The 21,198-nt window shown below is 45.3% G+C and overlaps 1 protein-coding gene across 2 annotated transcripts in view; it reads right to left on the reverse strand.

The window, feature by feature from the left end:
• col5a1 (procollagen, type V, alpha 1) overlaps positions 1-20,822 on the reverse strand; it is a 325,186-nt gene extending 304,364 nt beyond the window's left edge. For both annotated transcript variants that reach the window (XM_063073758.1, XM_063073757.1), the window contains exon 1: positions 20,449-20,822. In XM_063073758.1, the coding sequence (XP_062929828.1) occupies positions 20,449-20,548 (100 nt within the window). In that variant the 5' untranslated portion in view covers positions 20,549-20,822. The remainder of the gene's footprint in view (positions 1-20,448) is intronic.
• Positions 20,823-21,198: the final 376 nt, after the last annotated feature.

A 21,198-nucleotide genomic window follows, 5' to 3' on the forward strand; every position in this document is an offset into this window, starting at 1 on the left:
AGGCACCGTCATTAATCTGGCCAAGTGAAGAGGGGATGGTCGGCGTTGAGGAGGAATGGAATTCTTTATTGACTCAAAAAATGGAGGATGAGAGTGGGTAGGACGTTAGTCAATGCAGGAGATACAGTGTAGATAATAATGTGTAAAATCAACGTCATACAGTGTGGAATCAGACCATTCGCCCCACATTTCCATGCAGCATTCCACACTGATCTCTTGGCCCATCCTCTTCCATGCCAATGTGATTGATCTGGAGACTTCTTAAATGCAGACCACCCCCCGCCACCCCACTTCAATCACTCTCTCTCAGGTAGGTACTCACAGGGTGGAAAAGTCCCTGTCACTTCCCGAATGAATCTCTTGCCAACTATCCTAAATCTAAGTTCTTTTGCTTTGTCTACCTCTGATACGGAGAAAAGTTTCCTGCAGTCTACCTGATACATACTCTATAATTTTATACACAATACATCACAGTTAAAGCCTCAGCAATCTCTTTGCTTGCATCCCACAGCAGCCTGAGATAGCTCCCATCCGACCCTGGGCAGTTATCCATTTTTAAGCTTGCTAAGACATCCAATACTTCCACTTTATTCAAACTTGCTCGAGATTTTTACCTTTGCCTTTGCTAAATTCTCCAACTACAAAATTATTCTTCTCAGTATTCCTTCATGAATATTGCTAAGAAGTATTCAGTTAGGAATACTCCTGCACCTCTAGCTCCATACACAGATTGCCCCTCTTGTTCTTTATGGGCCCCATTCTTTCCCTTGATATTCATTTTCCCTTAATATAATTAAAATTAATTTGTTTGGATTACCCTTAACCTTGACTCCCAATAATATTTCATGATGTCTCTACCTTCTTAATTCCTTTCCAATCACTTCCCCACACTTTTTTGTTCTCTTGACAGACTTGTCTTTAGTTCCCTAAACTGCCAGACATTTCCTTTTCCTCTTCATCCAGTCCTGAATAACCTTTGACATCCAGGGTTCTCTGAACTTGTTATAACTGGCATTTACTCTAAAGGAACATGTTGGCCCTGAACTCTTGCTATTTCTCCTCTGAGTGCTTTCCACTGGGCAGATGTAGACTTGCTGGCAAGTAGATGCTTCCAGTCAATTTTAGCTAGGAATTCTAAAGAATTTAGCTTTACACCATTTTATGACATGATTTCTGCCTGATCTCCATCTTTTTCCAATGTTTTGAAATGCATGAGTTACAGTCACTATTTCAAAACTGCTCCACACTGATACTCCTTCCATTTGACCAGTGCCATTCCCAAGATAAGTTCCATTCCCGAGATAACCTCTTTGTCTTGTTGATCTATTGTGTCAAAAACTCCCCTGAACACAGCTCAAAATTTCCACCTCCTCTGAGCCTTTTACCTTAAGGGGAACCTAAGGAAATTAAAATCCCATAGTACTGTAGCCCTACTTTTAAAGGACCTCTCTGATCTCTGCCGACATATCAGTTCCTCTATCTCTTGTTAACTGTAACCAGGAATATGGTATACACCAAGCAAAGTGAAAACACCCTCATTGCTTCTAAGTATTTGAAAAGACTTCCAGGATATGCACTCTCAATAATAAAGCAATATCGTCATTGACTAACAGGGAATACCACATAATCTTTTACTTCCATGCCCAAGCTGAACTGGCATATTACCATTTAGCATGTATTACAGCTCATATCTTTGGAAAGAACAGTGAGGTTTTCTTATTAAACCAAATCTGAATCTATTTTGTGCACTAATGATCAGTAAAGTGTTTTGGGATGCTGCAATCAACATGGAATCCATTTGCTGGAGAGGGAGCATGAGATTTTAAAAAAGTTCAGGGACTTTTGGAACTTATCAGCAGGCTGCAATCATCATAAAATCTTTGTTGGTGAGACAGTGCAAGGTTTAAAAAGAGCTCAGAGACTTTTGGAACTTTACAGCAGCCTGCAATCATGACAATCTCTTAGGCGCTTGGCAGGGGCCAACAAAAAGAAACAAGGTGTAAGCAGAGCGGCCGTTGTTGGAGTGGGCCAGTGTTAGAGTGGACACTCCTTGGCTCGACAGACTTCGGTGACAACAGGCGCAGACTAGAACTCAAGCTTGAGAACTTAGAGGTATAACAAGTGTAGAAAGGATGGTAGTGGAAAGCTCCTCCTGGGAGATGTGGGACTTCAGTGTGCCTGACAGTCTCCCTGATGACTACATCTACAGAAAGTACATCTAACCTCAGCTCTTGACTGACATGGTCAAGGAACTGGAGCTGGAGCTGAATGTACTCAGAATCATCTGGGAAGCTGCCCTGATGAGACCTTTCAGAGACCACAAGCTTCAGCTAGTAGATGGGTAACTACCAGGAGGAGTAAGGGGAGTGAGCAGTTAGTGCAAGGTTCTCCTATGGCCATTCCCTTCAGCAACAAGTATACCCCTTAGGATATTACTGGGGGGTGATCTATTAGGGCACAGCAGCAGCAGCCAGGCCAGTGGCTCTGAGGCTCAGCAGGGAAGGGTAAAGTCAGGCAGAGCAACAGTGCTAGGAGACTCGATAGATGGGGGATGGACAGAAGAGTGTTGCTGCGATAGAGATGCCAGGACAGTGTGTTGCCTCCCAGGTGCCAAGGTCCAGGATGTCTTAGGCTACAGAAGATTCTCAGGAGGGAGGGTGAGCAGCCAGAGGTCATGGAACACATTAGCACCAATGACAGAGGAAGAAAGGAGGAAGAGGTCCTGTGCAGTGAGTATAGGGATATAGAGAAGGGGCTGAACAGAAAGACCTCGAAGGTGGTAACCTCTGGATTATTCCCAGTGCTACATGCTAGTCAGGGCTGGAATAGGACGATAGTACAGATGAATGAGGGGCAAAGGAATTCGTGTAGGGAACAAGGGTTTCAGATTTCTGGATCATTGGGATCTCTTCTACTACTACTATGTCGACCGAGGCCTAGGGGGCCGGCGTTGGGCAAAGGTATAATCTGGACAAAAAGGACGGGTTACACCTGAATCCAAGGGAGACCATTTTCCTTACGGGCAAGTTTGCTAGAGCTGTCGGGGAGGGTTTAAACTAATTTAGCAGGGGAATGGGAATGGAGTGATAGGGCTGAGGATGGGACAGCTGTTATACAAGTAGATGCATTGCATAGAGGGACTGTGAGGAAAGACAGGCAGATGATAGGGCAAAATTGCAGCTAGTGGGATGAGTTATAGTGTAACATGGAGGCAAAATCAGAAAGGGTGATGGATACAGGACTTAAGGAGTTATATTTGAATAAGTTAGATGATCTTGTATCACAGTTAAAGATTGGCAGATACGGTCTTGTGGGCATTACTGAGTTGTGGTTGAAAGAAGATCATAGTTGGGAGCTTAACATCCAAGGATACACATTGTATCAAAAGGACGGGCAGGTAGGCAGAGGGGGTGGGATGGCTTTGTTGGTAAAAAAAAATGAAATCAAATCCTTAGAAAGTGGTGACGTAGAATCAGAAGATGTAGAATCCTTCTGGGTAGAGTTAAGAAACTGCAAGGGTAAAAGGACCCTGATGGGTATTAGATATAGGCCCCCTAATGGTAGCCAGGATGTGGGATACAAATTACAATGGGAGAAAGAAAAGGCATGTAATAAGGACAATGTTATGAGGGATTTCAACATGCAGAAAGATGGGGAAAATCAAGTTGGTGCTGGATCCCAAGAGAAGGATTTTATGGAATGCCTACAAGGTAGCTACTTGGAGCAGCTTGTGGTTGAGCCCACGAGGGAAAAGGCAATTCTGGACTGGGTGTTGTGTAATGAACCATATTTGATTAGGGAGCTTAAGGTAAACGAACCTCTAGGAGGCAGTGATCATAATATGATAGCATTCACTTTGCAGTTTGAGAGAGATGTATCAGTATTACAGTGGAGTAAAGAGAATTACAGGGGCATGAGAGAGGAGCTGGCTTGAATGGAGGGGTCACTAGCCGGGATGATGACAGAACAGCAGTGACTGGAGTTTCTGAGGGGAATTCAGGAGGCACAGGATAGATAAATCCAAAAGATGAAGAGATACTCTAAAGGGAGGATGAGGCAACTGTGGCTGACAAGGGAAGTTAAGGACAGCATAAAAGCAAAAGTGAGGGCATACAATACAAAAAATTAGTGGAAAATTAGAGAATTGGGAAGCTTTTGATAGCCAACAGAAGGCAATTAAAAAAACATAAGGAGAGAAAAGATGAAATATGAAGGTAAGCTAGCCGATAATATAAGAGAGGATACCAATAGCTTTTCAGATATATAAAGAGTAAAAGAGAGGTGAGACTGGTTTATGGAATGCTGGAAACTGATGCTGGGGGGAAGGCTAGTAATGGGGGGGACAAAGAAATAAGAGCCAAACTTAATAAGTATTCTGTGGAAGACACTAGCAGTAAACCAGAAGTAGTCAGAAGTGTCAGGGGGAAGAAGTAAGTGTGGTTGCTATTACAAAGGAGAAGGTGCTTGGGAAGCTGGAAAGTCTCATGGTTTTGGGAATGGGAAATGGTGAAGAGGGGCATTCGAGATAATGCCCTACCTTTCACCTTTCTCCCTTCCCGTCTCCCTCTCTCACTTTATCTCCTTACCTGCCCATCACCTCCTTCTGTGCTCCTCCCCCTTTTCTTCCTTCCATGGCCTTCTGTCTTCTCCTACCAGATTGCCTTTCTCCGGCCCTGTATCTCTTTCACCAATCAACTTCCCAGCTCTTTACTTCATCCCACCCCATCTCCCAGTTTCACCTATCACCTTGTGTTTCTTCTTCCCCTCCCTCACCTTCTAACTCTGAGTCTTCATCTTTTTTTCTCTAGTCCTGATGAAGGGTCATCGCCCAAAACATCCACAGTTTACTCTTTTCCATAGATGCTGCCTGGCCTGCTGAGTTCCTCGAGCATTTTGAGTAGGTCTTGTATATAAGTCACCTGGACCAGATGGACTACACCCCAGAGTTCTGAAAGAGGTAGCTGAGGTATTAGTAATGATCTTTCAAGAATTACTAGATCCTGGAATGGTTCCTGAGGAATAGAAAATTCCAAATGTCATTCCACTTTTTAAGAAGGGAGGGAGGCAGCAGAAAGGAAATTATAGGCCAGCTAGTCTGACTAGTGGTTGGCAAGATGCTGGAGAAGGATGAGGTTTCAAGGTACTTGAAGACACATGATGAAGTAGCATAGTTTGCATGAGGGGAAATCTTGCTTAACAAATCTTCTGGAATTCTTTGAAGAAATAGTAGTCAGAATAGACAAAGGAGAATCAGTGGATGATTTTTACTTGGATTTTCAGGAGGCCTTTGATAAGATGCTGGACATAAGACTGCTTAACAATGTAAGAGGTATTAAGGAAAGATACTAGCATAGATAGAAATTTAGCTGGCTGGCTTGAGGCAAATAGTGGGAACAAAGTGGGGCTGTTCTGGTTGGCTGTGTTCTGTAGGGATTGGTATTGGAACTGCTTCTTTTCATGTTATATATCCATTGTTGGTTTTGTTTACAGATGATACAAAGGCACTGGAGGGGCAAGAGGTGTAGAGGAAGATACAAAGATACTGGAGGGGCAGGTAGTGTAGAGGAAGCAAGGAGTCTATGGAGGGACTTGGACAGATGGGGAGAATGGACAAAGAAGTGGCAGATGGAATATAATTTAGGGAAGTGTGAGGGCATGTATTTTGGCAGAAGGAATAAAAGCATAGACCATTTTCTAAACAGGGAGAAAATTCAAATTTCGGTGGTGCAAAGGTACTTGAGAGTCCTTGTGCAGGATTCCCCAGGCTGAGTGAATGGTAAGGAAAGCAAGTACAATGTTAGCATTCATTTCGAGAGGATTAGAACATAAGAGCAGGGATACGATGCTGTGTCTTTTTAAGGCATTGGTCAGACTGCAGTTGGAGTATTTGAGCAGTTTTGGGCTTCTTATCAAAGAAAAGATGTGCTGGCATTGGAGAGGGTCCAGAGAAAGTTCACGAGAATGATTCCGGGAATGGAAGGGTTAATGTATGAGAAGTGTTTGATGGCTCTGGGCCTGTACTCGCTGGAGTTTAGAAGAATGAAGCAGGATCTTATTGAAATCTATCAAATATTGAAAAGGCTGAGAGGATATTTCCTATAGTGAGAGAGTCTAGGACCAGAGGGCACAGCCTTAGGATAGAGAGACATCCACTTAGGTCAGAGATGAGGAGGAATTTCTTTGGCCGGGGGTGGTGAATCTGTGGAATTTATTTCCTTGGACAGCAGTTGAGTATATTTAACGCAGAGGTTGATAGGTTCCTGATTTGTCAGGGTTATGGGGAGAAGGCTGGAGAATGGGGTTCAGGGGGATAATATATCAGCCATGATGGAATGGTGCAGCAGACTCGATGGGTCGAATGGCCTAGTTCTGCTCCTATCTCTTAATGTCTTATCCAATGTTCGGCAAGGCGCAATCTTCAGGAAGCAGTGTTTGAAAATTAGTTTATTTATCCCGGCACAACATTAATCCCGGTCGGTGCCCTTCTCATCAGTAAAGCAATCCATGTCCATTCATCCAAAACTCTATTTTCTAAAACCCAACTCACACCAACTGCTGTTGACCTATCAGTCTTGTTCTGAACTAAGCTGACTCCCAGTGGAACAACACTTTAATTTTAAATTTTCCATCAAATTCCTCCATCACTTAGTCCCTTGCCAGTTCTATAAACACCCTCAACTCCCCCAGGGTGTTCATGTTGCTCCAATTCTGGTCTCTTGTTTTGAATTGTTTGATATTGAAGGTCAAGTCTTCAGCTGCTTAGGGCTAAAGTTCTGAATTTCCCTCCTTAAAACTCTCCACCGCTCCACCCCTCCCTTTCATTGATCTCCTCCAAAAACCTAGCATCTTGATCAAATATTCAAACTCAGTCAGTGTCATTTCTCTTTCCTCACTTGACTCACATGTAATGTCCTGAGGAAATTTAGTTCATTCAAACAACTGTACGAATGCAAGATTTTGATGACTTTGCCACTAAGTCTCACAGAGACGATGTTCTTCCATTCCTGAAGCAGAGTCACACCATCTGGCCTCCCTCTTCTCTGCACCTCCAAAAAGGGAAGGACCTTTTCTTGACTCCTCTGATGAAATATTGCAGCGTGGTATATCGGACAGCAGAGGGAGGATGCTCAGGAAGAAATATCCTGAGCCATGGACAGAGGTGGCATTTATCATTTAGTTCCCTCTCCAATAATTCTTCTATGGCTTCTCGTGTACTTTACAGCACAGGCAGCATAACAAGAAGCACTCACACCCTGAGTCAGTCAAAATTGGAAACTTACTTCACAGAATTCCAACCACATCAACCTCAACATCAAGTAAAACTTACATCAGGCAGAGCTGGAAGCCCTGTCACTCAAACATAATTCCTGAGAGCTGGAATACTGCCTTGTCTGGTTGGCACGAGGGAGATAGGTGAGGGGGTCGCAGCTCTGCCAAGACAAGTTAGCACACAGCTCTTGGAAAAGAAAACAAAGCTGGGCTTTGAACTGGGCTAAGGTCTGAGCGGGCTGGCTGCTTTGCCAGGCCTCCCAACCTCCTGTGAAGTGGTAGCATACCAAAGGCACCAAGTCAATGCACAGTGATCCATCTTAACACTATAACTCAGACACATTCAGTGTCAATCACAATGGCAGAAACAGAAATTAGGAGCAAGAGGAGACCATTTAGTCTTCTAAGCCTGCTCTGCCATTAAATACGATCAGGGCTGATTGTCTAAATTAATTCCCTCTTATCTATACCTCGTAATCTTTTAGTTATGAGAATTACATGTAACTCCTTCAATACATGGAATGATTTGGCTTCAAGTGCCTTCTGTGGTATAGAATTCCACAGGTTCACCACTCTCTACATAAAGAAAAGTCTCTTTATCTCAATCGCAGATGACCCCCACTCCCATATCCATAGGCTGTGACCCCTAGTGTTGGTGCGTGGCCAAGTGGTTAAGGCGTCGGTCTAGTGATCCGAAGGTCGCTACTTCGAGCCTCAGCTGAGACAGCGTGTTGTGTCCTTGAGCAAGGCATTTAACCACACATTGCTCTGCGACGACACCGGTACTAAGCACTCTGGGTCCTAGTGCCCTTCTCTTGGACAACATTGGTGGCATGGAGAGGGGAGACTTGCAGCATGGGCAACTGCCGGTCTTCCATACAACTTTGCCCAGGCCTCAGTCAACATCGAAATCGATGGACAGCGGAGAAGAAGAAAGAAGAAGACCCCTGGTGCTGAACCTCTCCACCATCACAAACATCTTTCCTGGAGCTCGTCCATTCAGCCTGGCAGGATTTCACAGCCAGGCCCCTTCTCATTCTTCCAAACTCAGGCAAATACATACCCACTCATTCAAATCTCTCTTCCCAACATGCCAGGAATTGGACCGGTGAACTTTTGCTGTCAGATCCATCCCAGCATCACACTCACACATGCAGTGTCTAACACAACACTGCACCCTGCAGTACCAGCGCTCAACCATTACTGACAGTTGACCTTTTTCTACACACGTTCAACTAAAGCCTATGCAACATGTCAAGACCACCCATTGAACAGGGAATTGGGAACCAAGAGGGCTAGGTTGTGAAGGTTCAAACAGGGAGCAAGAAGCTGTGGACAGAAGAGTGAACAAGGACTTTGGGAGCCTTGATTGCATTTATAGTCGAATGAAAAAAAAATGGGCTCAGTTAGCAGTGGATACAACCATCAGCACTCACGATACAGGGAAGGGTGACAGCACAGAGGAGATGTGATGCTGATCACGAGGAAAGTTAGTTAGAACAACTTGCACACAGGTCTGAGAAACCAGCAAAGTTGGAGGGGAGTAGAGGCAGAACAATGATTTATATTTCTACCCTCTGTCATGAGTGTGGGTATTGGTAAATGGAGTTTCCTCTCCCTTCCCCCGCCCTAAGAAAAAGATATGATGGCTTCACAATATCTGGCATTTAGTGCTTTATTATGCCTGGTGCTCCCCCACATTGGTGAGACCCATTCTAAGTCGGAGCACTGCTTCATCGAGCACCTCCATTCCATCAGCCAAAATAGAAAATCCCCAGCGGCCGAGCATTTTAATTCCAATTCCCATTCCCATTCTGACATGTTAGTCCACGGCCTCCTCTGGTGCCAAGATGAGGTCACCCTCAGGGCTGAGGAGCAAATCCTTATATTCCATCTGGGCAGCCTCCAACCTGATGGCATGAATACGGATTTCTCTCTTTCTGATAAAAAAAATTCCCTCCCCCTCTCCTCCTCTTCTATTCCCCACTCTGGCCTCTTACTTCTTCTCACCTGCTTATCACCCCCTCCTTCCTCCTATGGTCCACTGTCCTGACCTATCAGATTCCTTCCTCTCCAGCCCTTTATCTTTCCACCCACCTGGCTTCACCTATCACCTTAGCTATCCTCCTTCCCATTCCCCCTTCCACCCTTTTTATTCTGGCATCTTCCCCCTTCCTTTTCGGTCTTGAAGAAGGGTCTCGGCCCAAGACGTTGACTGTTAATTCATTTCCATAGATGCTGCCTGACCTGCTGAGTTCCTCCAGCATTTTGCGTGTGTTGCTTCAGCAGACTCCCAAACCTCCATCTCAAGCTCAGGTCGAAAGTAGAAAACATTCCACATAATGGGAATGGCCTGCAAGCAGAATGCTCACATCCAACTCTGCATCGAAGTGAATGTGCCCTAGCACAAAGTTCCGAGGCAGTGACAGTACTGCACTTTACTTTTAGAGAAAGGAAGTCAAAATTAAACCTGGGCTCAGGCACCATCCACTTGTACACCAAATGACTGCTGGGAGGCAGTCTGTTGTGTGCTTAGTCAGTGCTGGAACTCTCAAAAACCTGACAAACAGTCTGGTGCTCAAAAAACCATCTTGTTCTTTACCAAGCCAGTGCTGAGAAAACGAATCAAACTGTATATTGGAGCCTGAGCACAGTCAGAGAGACCCGCTATACGCCAAATCATTCGGTCAGCAGTGCAGAGAAATAGATTGGGTATACGCATGTCAGTACTAGACCGATTCACTGACGGTAGACCAAGTTTGTGCCCAAGTACCCTGAGCAGAGGGTCAATACTAAGACATATAGAGTGAGTTCTGAGGCAATCTGTCCTGTTATGCAATAAGCCAACCCTGTTTTACAAGATGCAGTTGCCGGGAGCAGTCTCTCCCAAGTTGAGCCAGTCTTCAGGCACAAAGATCTGTTGTACCCAGAATTGTGCATGGGCACTCACAGCTGATATGCACTGCTGAAGATATTGTTCACATGCTGAGCCAGTGCTGGGAATTACTGTTTTACTCTGTGAAGTGTTGGAACTTTTAATACTGATTTGCTGGTCCTGTTGTACAATAAGCCAGTGCTGAGGGACACCATTCTGTTTTACGTTAAACCAATGCTGGGACATACTGTCCTGTTTTCCATCAAGTCAGTGATAGGACACCCAGTAGCATAATACACTGAGTCAGTAATGGGATGCCTGGTCCTGCAGCATAGTACCAATGTTGGAGCGCTCAACACTGCTATAAAAAGAACCAAGTGGTGGGATACTTAGTCCCATTAAACACTGCACCAGTGCTGGGACATTCACTTCTGTTCTAGACAGAACCAGTGTTGGAATGCTCAATTCAGTTACACATTGAGCCAACACTGGAAAACACAGCAAAGTTAACTGCAAATTTTGGAATGCAGCATCCTGCTATACACTGAGCCAGTCCTTGGAAAATTCTTGTTAGACAGTGAACCAGTGCTGGAACATGCTATCCTGTTCTGCATTGATCCATTGCTGGAACAATGAACTTGCCGTGCATTGCTTCTGTGTTGGAACAGTCATTCCTTTTATGCGTTATCACCTTTTCATAATGTTTACCAATGATCTAGATAGTGAACCAAATATAATATTTAAGTTTGCTAGCGATATGAAACTGATTGGGATTGTGAGGCCTCGAGGCAGCTTCCACAGTGGGAAAACACATGGCATTTGCAACATAATGTGGATACACGTATAGATACCCCCTTGGTAGGGAAAGCAGAATGTATTTAAATGGTAATAGATTAGGAACCATCACACACAACAGGACCAGAATGTCTGTGTGCACTAGACACTGAAAGCGAGCATGCAGGTGTAGCAAGAAACACACACAAAATGCTGGAGGAACTCAGCAGGCCAGGCAGCATCTGCGGAAAAGAGTAACCAGTTGACGTTTCGGGCCGAGACCCTTCTTCAGGCCTGGAAAAGAAAGGTGTGAGGTCCGAGCAAGGAGCTGGGGGTGGCGGCGGTGGGGGGAAGAACTACAAGGTGGTAGGAGATAGGTGAAACCAGGAGAGGAGGAAGGGTGAAGTAAAGAGCTGGGAAGTTGATTGGTGAAAAAGTTAAAGGGCTGGAGAAGGGGGAACCTTCTAGAGAAGGTGTAGCAAGTAGTTGAGAAGAAATTAGTCAAAGAAGAAAATAGAAGAGTTAGTTAAGTATATTCATAATTCAAAATAAATTTATTATCAAAGTACTGGACATATATGTTAACATCTATTATTTTGAGATTCATTTTCTTGCAGACATTTTTACAGGAAAAAATGCAATAGATTTTTTGAAAAACTGTACATAAACAAAGACGGACAAAACAACCAGTATACAAAAGAAGAGAAACTATACAAACAAAAATAATACTGAGAACGTGAGTTGTAAAGAGTCCTTGAAAGTGAGTTTGGAGGTTGTAGAATCCATTCAGAGTTTTGGAGAATGAAGTTATCCATGGCACTTAAGCAGCCTGATGGTTGTAGGGTAATAACTGTTCCTGAACCTGGTGGCGTGGTCTGAAGGCTTCTGTACCGCTGCCCAATTAGCTATAAGAGGGCATGATCTAGATGGTGGGGGTCTTTGATGATGGATGATGCCTTTGTGTGGCAGTACTCATTAGTAGGGAGGACTTTGCCTATGATGGACTGGACTGTAACAACCATTTTCTGTAGCCTTTTCCATTGCTGGCCATTGCTGTTTCCCCTCCATTGGCCTGTACTGCTCGAAATGGTGAGTACAAGAGCAAGAATCTCTTACTACAGTTACACAGGGTCTTGGTGAGGACACATATGGAGTACTGGGTGGACCTGCCATGGATGGCAGCTAATTCCTGACAGAATAGACTGGCTAAACTCCGCCTGTACGCATTAGAGCTTAGAACAAGGAGAGCTCATTGAAACACACAAAACTCTGTGGACTTGACAGGCTGGGTAGAGAGAGGATGTTTTCCCTGGCTGTGGTGGGTGTGGGTGGAGGAGGGGGGTAGTTTGTTTATAACCAGGAGTCACTATCTCAGGATAGAGGGCAAGGCACTTAGGACTGAGGTGATGAGAAACTCCTACTCTCAGAAGATAATGAACCTTTGGAATTCTTTAACGAAAGGTTTTGAAGACCTGGTCACCAAATATGTTCCAGATGGAGTAGATAGATTTCTAAGTGCAAAGGACATCTAGGACAATTGGGAAGAAGACAGGAAAATGGCACTGTGATAGAGGGTCGGCCATGATCATATTGAATGGCAGAGTAGGCCATCTCCTCCTTCACAGACACCAAAATAAAAGTCATTGAACTGTGCTTCCTCACATCTCCATTAACCCAGCACCTAGCACTGTGTCCTCTGACGCTAACTGCACAGTGTTTGCGTCTCCTCCATGGATTCCCCCGAGCTCCAGTTTCCTCCTACATCCCACAAACGGATAGGTTCACTAGCTACTACAAAATTACCCTTTATGTGGAAGTAGGTGAGAGGCTGATCTGAGAGTCGGCATGGATTCAACGGGCTGAATGGTCTCATTCTCTGCAGCATGTAAGAATCAGTAGCGCGGAAGAGTGGAACACGCATTCATAGACTCATGGAGAGATAAAGGGCAAAAACAAACACTGACTATCCTTCTTATAGGCATCCGTTAGTCTCATGAGACCATGGATTTGCACCTTGGGTTTCCAGGGCGCAGGCCTGGGCAAGGTTGTATGGAAGACCAGCAGTTGCCCATGCTGCAAGTCTCCCCTCTCCATGCCACCAATGTTGTCCAAAGGAAGGGCATTAGGACCCATACAGCTTGGCACCGGTGTCATCGCACAGCAATGTGTGGTTAAGTGCCTTGCTCAAGGACACACACGCTGCCTCAGCCAAGGCTCGAACTAGCGACCTTCAATCACTAGACGAACACCTTAACCACTTGGCAGACTATCCTTCTGCGTTAACTATACTAGAGAGCAATTTACAGCAATCTTTGGGGTGTGGAAGGAAATCAGGGAGCCAAGAGGAAACACACATTATCACAGCAAGAACACACAAACTTCTCACAGAGGGCACCCAAAATCATGGCTGTATCTGCGTCTCTACTAATTGTATTACAGTATATATATATGTTATACATAGAACATAGAAATCTACAGCACATTACAGGCCCTTTGGCCCACAATGTTGTCCCGACCAAGTAACCTACTCCAAAAACTGCCTAAAATTTCCCTCCTGAATAGCCCTCTATTTTTCTAAGCTCCATGTACCTATCTAAGAATCTCTTAAAAGACCCTGTTGTATCCACTTCCACCACCACTGCTGACAGTGCGTTCTACGCACCCACCACATTCTGTGTGAAAAACTTACTTCTGACATCCCCCTTGTACCTGCTTCCAAGCACCTTAAAACTATGCCCCTGCAAGTTAGCCATCCCTGGGAAAAGGCCTCTGACTATCCACACGATCAATGCCTCTCATCGTCTTATACACCTCTACCAGGTCACCTCTCATCCTCCGTCGCTCCAAAGGCCGAGTTCACTCAACCTATTCTCACAAGGCATGCTCCCCAATCCAGGCAACATCCTTGTAAATCTGTGGCATCCTTGTAAGTCCTTGTACACTGTGGCAGTATTGGGACACAGAGCCTTATTGCACACAATGGGACATTGTGTTTCTTTATTACACACAAAATAATGGACATTTAATGCATTCTTATACACAGCTGGTACTATAATTCTGGTTATGTATTACTCCAGTACAATACAACACATTCCTGTTATACACTTAGCTGGATTTGGGACATTACAATGAGTCAATGCTTGGTCACAGAATTTTTTCCTACATTGGTCTGTGATTAGTCACCGTCTCACTTTATGTCGCGGCTATGCTTGGACCTTCAGTCGCATTCTACACCAGCTTAGGCCAATGGCCCTCAGCCTGCAATCAGTAGCTACATGCTCAATTCTGTCACATACAGAACAATTGCTGGGACACACAGCCCAGTTATACAGCACAGAAGTAAAGGCATGAAATGATTAAAACATTCAGGTACCATCTGCAGAAAGAGAAACAGAGGTAATATTTCAGGTTGAAGAGTCTTTGTCAGAACTGGAAGAGAGAAGAAAAACATTTCTTGGAGTGGTTATGACTGAGCTGGGCCACTCCTAATACTGTTTCCATTGAGTCCACAGTACCCTGCTACACTCTGTGACTCTGTAATCTAGCTACAAAACTAGGGTGGTAAGATGAAACAAAGGCAATTACATGGCATGCAAGGAAAGCCGCTAAAGTGTAGTGAGAACTAGAGGTAGAGGGTCGGCCATGATCATACTGAATGGCAGAACAGGCTTGAAGGGCTGAATGGCCTTCACCTCCTTCATGGACAGCAAAATATAAATCATTGAACAGTGGTTACGTTGCACCTATCTGTTGTACATTAAACTGGTAATGAAACGCTCAGAGACACTGGAAAGTCTGCAGATGCTGGAAGTCCAGAGAACACACACACAAAATGCTGGAGGAACTCAGCAGGTTAAGCAGCATCTATGGAAATGAATAGATGGTTGATGTTTCGGGCCGCGACCCTTCTCCAGCACTGAAAACGAAGGGGTAGGCGCCAGAATAAAAACGTTGGGGGAAGGGAAAGGGGTTAGCTGGAAGGTGATAGGTGAAATCAGGTGGGTGAGAAAGGTCAAGGGTTGGAGAAGAAAAAAAAATCTTATTAGGAAAGGAGAGTGGACTATAAGAGAAAGGGAAGGAGGAGGGGACCCAAGGAGAAGTAATAGCCAGGAGAGGCAAAGTAAAAGGTCAGAGTGGGGAATAAAGGAAGGGGGGTAGAATTTGTTTATCAGAAGGAGAAATCAATATTCATGCCATCAGGTTGGATACTACGCAGACGGAATACAAGATGTTGCTCTTCCACTCTGAGGGTGGCCTCATCTTGACACAAAAGGAGGCCATGGACTGACGGGTCAGAATGGGAATGGGAATTAAAACGTCTGGCCACCGGGAAGTCCCGCTTGTGGTGGATGTTTCGAAAGTGCTCGACGAAGCGGTCCCCACTGTTTTACCCTGATTTCATGCTGCAGTGCCCAACAACTGCTGCTCGATGGACATGATGGCAGATGTGTTCCAGCAGACCCTGAAAATGTGTTTCATACTTATCGAACCAGAGGAAACCTTTGGGAAACTGACTCATCTAATGTGAACTGAAGAGGCTGGGGTGCTATTAGATTGATAGCAAAGACTTAAAGCTTTAAAAAAATCATGAAGACACAAGAGATTGCAGTAGTTGGAATCTGAAGCACAACCTACTGAAGAAACTTATCTGCAGAGGGAAATGGACAGTCAAGATGTCGGGGATTCCTCAGTGCAAATATTGTTACATTTAGTCCTGTGTTACAGAGTCAGGGCTAGGAAATCGGGCCTATTATACATTGATCATCAGCCCAAGATATTACTGCTGCTTCTCCATCCGCGGATGCTGCCTGACCTGCTGAGTACTTCCACATTTTCTGTGTTGTGGCAGTCTGTTCTGCCATTCACAGAGCTACAGCCTGGCCATTCAGTCCGGACGCTCACCAGTCGGGGCTCAGGAGGTCAGACACGTTACGCACGAGTAACAAACTATGAGTGAGTCAAGCAGCATCTGTGGCAGGAAATGAATGGTCCATGTTTTGGGTCAAAGCCCTGTATCCGTTTGTTGGCCCAGGTACCCGTATCTGCGGCCTTTGTGTCCTCACACTATGCACGGTTGGATACTGGGGCCATAGATTTTAGACACTAAGGAAATAAAGGAATGAGAATTTGGGATGAGGGGGTGGATTTGAGACCATTCATAATCACGTGGATTGTGAAACAAGTTTGGGGATGTAGAATGGAGGACCTGTTGTTGATGATGTTATGGTCTTCTGAGGAAATTTCTGTACCTCCAATGCTGGATGCCAGGCAAAAGAACCTGAAAACGGGAGAGGGCTCAAAATAGTTGGTGAGGAGGAAAAGCCAGGTGTCATCAGTATTAGTAATGAGACTGAGAGGATTTACCCAGATGGCTGCAATACGAAACGATAAATAGGAAGAATGAATCTTGGGAGTAATGGTGCAACCATGGGACAGCAACCAGTGTTTTGGCTACAATTGATAAAAAAAACTGAGCGGGCAAGTCCAGTTGCATTTTGGCTGGATAATCAGGAAGAGATGTAGGGTGCAGTCAAAGGTCATCGAAAGGTCAAGAGGAACAGATTGCCTTTGACATAATTACACAGGGTGTGATTAGTAACTTTGATCAGAGCCGGTTCAGAGCAAGGCAGGCAGAAATCTGAATGGACCAATTTCGTCAAAGAGTTCTGTCTGAAAGGCTGCAGAAAGATAGCATAGAAAAACACAGGAGTCAACGAGGCCAGTCCTCTTGTAAGTTTACAAGCCTAAAATGGACACCTGAATGGAATGAATGCACGGAAATGTGATCACCTTGACAATGAAAGTGTATGTTCCCTTCAGAGTGGGTGCAGCAAAACTTCATTAAGTTCATGGCTAGATTCTGAAGCTTGTTTACTGAAATGATGTTAAGTGGTATAGGCATTAATTCCTGGTATTTTCAAAGAATGAAGTGAGAGGAATTAACATGCAGGTGCTGAGAGGCTGGCCCCTCAGGAAAGAAAGTCTAGAACATGAAGTCGAAAAGATTTAGAGTCCAAGAATTTTTTTAGGATTAAAAGAGGGAGAAATTCCTTCTTTCAGAAGCAGAATACTCTGACCTGGTATTGAGTAACCCACTGATGATGACAATAGATTTTAGGCACTAAGGGAATCTAGGGCTATAGGAAGGGCAAGTGGGAGGAGAATAGGTTCTTGACTAATAGGGGTATCAAAGGTTATAGGAAGAGGGCAGTAAAGTGGAGTTGAGAGGGATAGCAAATCAGCCATGATGGAATGGTGAAGCAGTTGATGGGCCAAATGGCCTAGTTCTGCTCGTATGGTAAGTCATAAGGGAAGTAAACTTGACGATCAGCCGCGATCACTGTGATCGGGGAACAAACTAGAGAAGGCGATTTTTGCTGACACCATTGTAGCCTCAAGTTCAGATGTATGAAAGTCAGGTTGTCCATTTCAGTGGCAGTTAAAATGTGTGGATCCAGGTGATATTGTGGAAGAGGAGGTAGGCAGCTCTGGTGATGGAAACAATGCAGCACTAGATAAAGTAGAATGCCAAGCGTACAAATAGTGTGGCTGGCTCTCCACGACAAGGAGGGAAGACAGTTTTCTCAATATTTAATAGGAGGAACTTTCTGCTCATTCAGGGAGAGTATTTGGCCGAGGGACAACACAGTGAAGAGAAATAGGAAGGGGGTTGGATAGATCCTCAGGAGGAATCTCCACAAGTTATGGGCAGGATGAAAACCTATCGAAGAGGATCTCTGGCTACACCAAAGAGACAAGAATAAGAGCCTGCTGTGAATAAGTCCTATCCCTTTGGGAAGCAAAGGTGAGACATTGCAAGCAGATAGTTTGATTAACCATGTCAATGGTTGGAAATGAGCAATGCTTGAGGAGTTCTTGGACTTGTTTCACACACAGTCTGATTCTCCCTGTACAGTAGTGACATAACACCTCATCTGACTCACTGTTGCAAGTCCTGGTTTTGTCTCCGACTAAATCCCAGCCACACTTTTGCTTTCTCCATCCTGAAGGAATGCTTATGCCAGAGGGTTGCTGTGTTGGTTCCCATTGGAATACCATGCTAAATAATAAATTCTGGCATCTTCCCCCTTCCTTCTCAGTCCTGAAGAAGAGCCTCGGCCCAAAACATCAACTGTTTTATTCATTTCCGTAGATGCTACCTGACCTGCCGAGTTCCTCCTGCATTTTGTGTGCATTGCTTTAGATAATGAATTGTTTGCTAATGTTGGTCAGAATTATTTCCAGCCATAGAAATCTGAGCTGGCGACAGCAAATTAGTTGAGTGACAACACATAGAAATCAGATGAGCCTTTGGGGAAGAATACCAGAGATTATGGTGCAAGATGAAAAGGCATTTTCAGGGTCTTCTGTTCACAATTCTGTGCATCAGGCTCAGATTCCCAAAGTTAAATTACACCACCAACTCCCTAATTTGGAGATGGATTATGCATGGATTTTAGGCTGGATCTGTTCAGTTTGCAACTTTAAGAGTGACCATACAGGGTACAGCATCCAGCTAACTGGTAGCTTCCAGACACAGACAATCAGGTTAAATTCTTCCCTATTAATTCACGATTACTGGTACTCACTGGCTACTGGAAAGAGAGACTTGAAATCCCAACCCTGGTGCTTTGACATCAGTAAAATGTCCAGCTGTCAACCCTGCCATCAGGAGATTAACCCCTTCACTCCTGTCACCCAAAAGTTTAACCTTTTTACTTTCACCACACACAATTAACCCCTTCCCTCCTTCTGTATATCTTTTGACTCCTATTTTCTCACAGTCCACAGTTCATCCTATCATTCCCACCAGTGCTGTTTAACCCTTTCACTTCCACTTTTCATGCACAATCACTTCACTCCTCCATAAGCAGGTTCAACCTCTCACTCTCATTATCCGTGTTGGCCCCCTTGTTTCCCTCGTCGCTCATTCCCACTCTTTCACTTGCAATGTCACCACTTCAAATGCACGTGGACGGTGTCCGCCAGCCACCTATTAACTCCTTTCAGTTCCGGCACAGAGCAGTTGCCGGAGGAAGGATTTTCTGGAACTGTACATCTGCATCGGGGAAGGATGGGTGCCCATCACTCGCAGGCTGAGGGGGTGACGTCACAAGCTAGCAAGGCACTGCAGCAGGACCAGTTTCTCAGAACAGAACAGCAGTCCACGGCGGGAACGAGGGGACGAACACTTCACGAATCTGACAAGTACACCTTACTGGGGAGTGGAACGCAGAGCAGTATGAGGAAGCTCCTACCCCCCACCCCCTCACCCCTCACGGTACAACCCTGTTGCACACAAGCAGGGGCTGGCAAGAGCTTTCTCATGATATCGTGTATACTCGAAGCGAAGGCTGCTAGGTTCCTGACTAATCAGGGCATCAATGGTTACGGGGAGAAGACAGGAGAACGGGGTTAAGAGGGATAATAAATCAGCCATGCTGGAATGGCGGAGCAGACTCGATGGGCCGAATGGTCGCCAATGTCTTACGGCATCGCTTTGTGCTAATGAGATTCGGGATTATTGACAAATTAGTTTACTTAAGACTGGGTCTCAGCCACCAAGTCCACAACTACAATAAAAAAAAGTTCAAGGAAGTTTGAATCAACGAAACGGCCACAACCAGCGACCCACTGTGCGAGAATCCTTTTCATGCCCACCCCCCACGTGTTATCCATCCCATGGGACACAAGTAGCTCAGCACCTCGCCGACAGAAATAAGACATTTCAGTTGGGCAGCAGCTCTGATCCAGGAAGGCCAAGTAACTCGCTGCTCGCTGTTCTCAAAAGGATCAGCAAGCCCTCAGTTCTCATAGTTCGGCGTTCCCCGGAGCGCTCCGACATTCGCATTTCGCTTGGCTCTCTGAAACACTTCCCACACTTCCGGGCTCCCCCCCCCCCACACCCATTACCCAAAAAGGTTAACAGACCCCAGAAAATCCCACCCAACATGTGGAGTCGCAGGACGGGATCGGGTTTGGAAGTTGCTCATGAATTCATTCAAAGATGGAGGGAATGGGGGCTGACACTAGGTGGAGCGAACTCCCGCAAAAAAACTCAAGCAGCTCGCTGCCGCACGCCTTAAGTGTCGGGGCCGTCTGAATCCTTTTTATCTCCCCGGAAGCGCGTCGCACAAACTGCCCAAGTCAAAAGTTTTCTATTTCTTCTTTTATCTATATAAAGTGCGGAAAAGTTCTGTGTGCAACGGTGACGGGCGTAGGCGGGGAGGGTTTGTCTGTCAGAAGGACCCCGGGGAATCCGACACCCCTGCCCTTTTCAGAAAGGAATGCGCTCACTTTAAACAAAGTTCATGTTTTCCCGTTTCGGGAGCTCGGCGGAGGGAGGAGAGAGAAAATGTAGCACACAACAGTGCCAGTCTCAAACTCTCGATGCAAGGCGCCGTTTTGCGAATAAAACGCTGTTCCTTTAATACAACGTTTTGCTGTTCCCGAGTACTACCGCCCCCCACTCACCCTTCAACTCGGTCTGAGAGTAAAAGCCGCAACTTTCTGGACAGACCGTCGCTTACCTGCACTGGCGTAAGTTGTTAATGAAAGGATGGCAATTTGCAGCGTTAGAATAGAGTCCCAATATCTCCTCTTCCATCTCCACCGATTCCGATCATCCATCCTGAGCAGCTCCCGGCAACGGCTGAGTTCCAAAAGAAACAAGAAATTGCAAAATTGGGAATCGTCAAATTCAATGATGGGTCAAATCTATGAAGCCATAACAAGTTTTGCTTCTTTTATCTTATGGTGTCTCAGCCCCAGGTCTCGCTGCCTCTCCCTTCTCTCAGCAGTCTGCCTTCCCAGGACTGACAGAAGCCTTGATCCTCTTCACACCGTTTCCTGGAGCCGAACAATTCTGCAAAAAAAAATTCAACAAAAAGAGATCTGGCGGGTAGGGAAAGCTTCCCCCCTCCCTCCCCACCCGAACCACCCCAACCCCCCCCTCCCTCTCTCACTGCCCACTCAATGGACTGACACCGCCCAGAAAACAGCCCCTCCACTTATTGGGCACGGGGGGACGGCTTTACAACAGATAGAGAACAGATGACTCCAACTTCAGACTTTGTTTCATCCCCCCCCCCCCATCCAACCGGAGTCAAGTTTGAAGCGGCAAATTTAAACTTTGCAACAAGCTGCCGGATTAATTCAGCTAAATCAAGGCATTCCTAGCACGAATTCGGGATCCGAATCAGGTTTATTATAACTGACTTGGGTTGTGAATTTTGTCTGTATTTTGGAGGCAGCAGCACAGTGAAAATTACTGAAAGTTA

Source organism: Mobula hypostoma, chromosome 21 (genome assembly GCF_963921235.1).
Source record: "Mobula hypostoma chromosome 21, sMobHyp1.1, whole genome shotgun sequence".
Taxonomy (NCBI): domain Eukaryota; kingdom Metazoa; phylum Chordata; class Chondrichthyes; order Myliobatiformes; family Myliobatidae; genus Mobula; species Mobula hypostoma.